Source organism: Crocodylus siamensis, chromosome 4, assembly GCF_052110815.1.
Source record: "Crocodylus siamensis isolate JL-2025a chromosome 4, ASM5211081v1, whole genome shotgun sequence".
NCBI classification, from domain to species: Eukaryota; Metazoa; Chordata; order Crocodylia; family Crocodylidae; genus Crocodylus; species Crocodylus siamensis.
The window spans coordinates 181229913-181232036 of NC_143398.1; the positions used below are offsets into that span (position 1 = coordinate 181229913).

At 46.8% G+C, this 2124-nt stretch overlaps 1 protein-coding gene across 3 annotated transcripts in view; it reads left to right on the plus strand.

Moving 5' to 3' along the window:
- ITGB2 (integrin subunit beta 2) overlaps positions 1-2116 on the plus strand; it is a 49852-nt gene extending 47736 nt beyond the window's left edge. For all 3 annotated transcript variants that reach the window (XM_090045064.1, XM_090045063.1, XM_090045065.1), the window contains exons 15-16: positions 130-296; positions 777-2116. In XM_090045064.1, the coding sequence (XP_089901190.1) occupies positions 130-296; positions 777-842 (233 nt within the window). In that variant the 3' untranslated portion in view covers positions 843-2116. The remainder of the gene's footprint in view (positions 1-129; positions 297-776) is intronic.
- Positions 2117-2124: the final 8 nt, after the last annotated feature.

The window sequence follows — 2124 nt, forward strand, 5'->3', positions numbered from 1 at the left end:
ACCTGTACAAGTGCTGCTGGATGGAGCAGACACAAAATTACTCCATACAGCTTATTGTCAGTTGAGCTGTCCACTAAAACCGGGCTGCTGAGAACCAGGTGAAGTGACTCCTGTTTCTGTCCTTCTTAGAGTGTCCACAGCCTCCTAGCATTGCAGCGATTGTGGGTGGTACTATTGCAGGAGTTGCCCTCATTGGGCTGATGCTGTTGGTGATCTGGCGGCTGGTGACGGAGCTGGTTGACCGCAGGGAGTACCTCCGATTTGAGAAGGAGAAGTCGAAGGCCAAGTGGAACGATGTAAGGTGGCTCTGCTCCATAAAGGGGGGGGGGCGATGGGAGGAGGGAGGGTCTGGTCCTTCTTCTGCCTTGCCTACAACATACAGCAGAGTCATTAGCCCAGCTCTTGGAGTTGATCTGCTCCATTTGCCTTGACTGCCACAGAGACCGCACTGAATTGGGTATGACAAAGTGACTCCAAGGCCTGGCAACCCAGCTTTCTGCTGGCACAAGCTTTCTTCACTGGTAGGGGTGGGAGGTAGGTGGCTGATCCATTTCGTCACAATTAGCTTGTGGTATCTGGTGACAAGGTCTCAGTGCCCTCTTGTAGAAGCATAGCTGGAGGTAACAACTAGGCACCAAGCTCAAGTGAATGGTACCCAGATCAAGTCCTGCTGGTCCTGTTTTCTGTGGTCACTTTAATGTTTCTTTAGCCAGCAATATGAACTGAAGCTTCATAGACAGGACTAAGAAGGTAACATGTCTGATATGTCTTCCCAGGCTGACAATCCTCTGTTCAAGAGTGCTACTACCACTGTTGTCAACCCCAGGTTCAATGGAGAATGAGGCAGAGCAGCTGTGACCAGCACTGGGAAGGAACAACTGATAGACAAGGAAATACCAGCCTCAGGGCTCTCCTGTTTTATTCTCTCCCAAAAGGCTTCTTGGGACTTGTGCTTCTTCCAATAAGCCACAGGGACAGGTCAGGCTTCACCCAACATTCAGTGTCATGAATTTCCCTTTTCACAGCTTACAAGCTTTGTTGACAGAGATGTGAGAATGAAGCAGCATAAGCAGTGATGGAGCATTATTGTCGATGTGCGACGTGTGTTAGGATCACAGTCCCACCAGTTCTCAATGCTCATATTTGCCATGTGATGGGAGCTTCTACCACTGGAACATGAAAAGATCTTGACCTTCCAGAATACAACAGGGAAGATTTAGTCTCCACGTTGCTCCCAAGATGGATCTTGAGTTAAGCTTTTACTAAATGTCATCACCTTTCTATTTTAATGCTCCCTGCTCAAAAAGGCGTTGGTGACTTTAATGCCTTTCTCTGTTGTATCTTGCTTTCTCAGTAACAGCTCAGCTCTAAACCACTCGGTGCTAAATTTAATCTAGTCTAAACCCACAGGCTAAGCTACTCAGGCTAAAGGACCTCTCAGGGGAGGATACTGAAGGTTGCAGTGAACTGTGGGGCCATGCTTGCCTATGCCTCTGGCTAGAAACAGGGAGCAGTCCTGGAATGTGCAGTGAACTGTTTTCCTGCCAAATCATCAGCCCCTCCTCAGCGACTAAGTCTTTTTCAAGCCTAAATCAGGGCTCTTAACTGTTTATTTTTTGTTTGTGTCTGGAGCACCACACAACACAGCCTGCTCTACGCCTCGAACACACATAAAGGTTGTAAACTCCAGCTATTCTGAGTGTGGGGTTAGTGGGAAGGGAGACGTTATTGAAAATGGTAAACACAGCAGGAAGCAGTGCAACAAAGAGCTCTGACTATAACCCCACAGCATAGATTTCTGTCCTAACTTGTTCCCCCCTCAAATGACCTCCCTGTCCTATATGACGAATCCATCACATACTCATGGAAGAAGGAGGCTGGTAAAGCAGGACAGCAGTTCTTAAGGAGTTTCTCTCCACACAGTGCTATTGAGAAGCAGTTTGTTCCAGTGGTTCATTCTTATTTTGTTGGCTTCTGTAAAATGTCTGCATGACCCTTGTACATGTTTTCTATACAGGATTAATTGGTCTGTACCTGTTATCATGTCACATCTCTACCCTTCTCTGTTTAAAACTAATAAAAAGTAATATAAAGAAAACCACAACCATCTGATCTGCAGTCAGT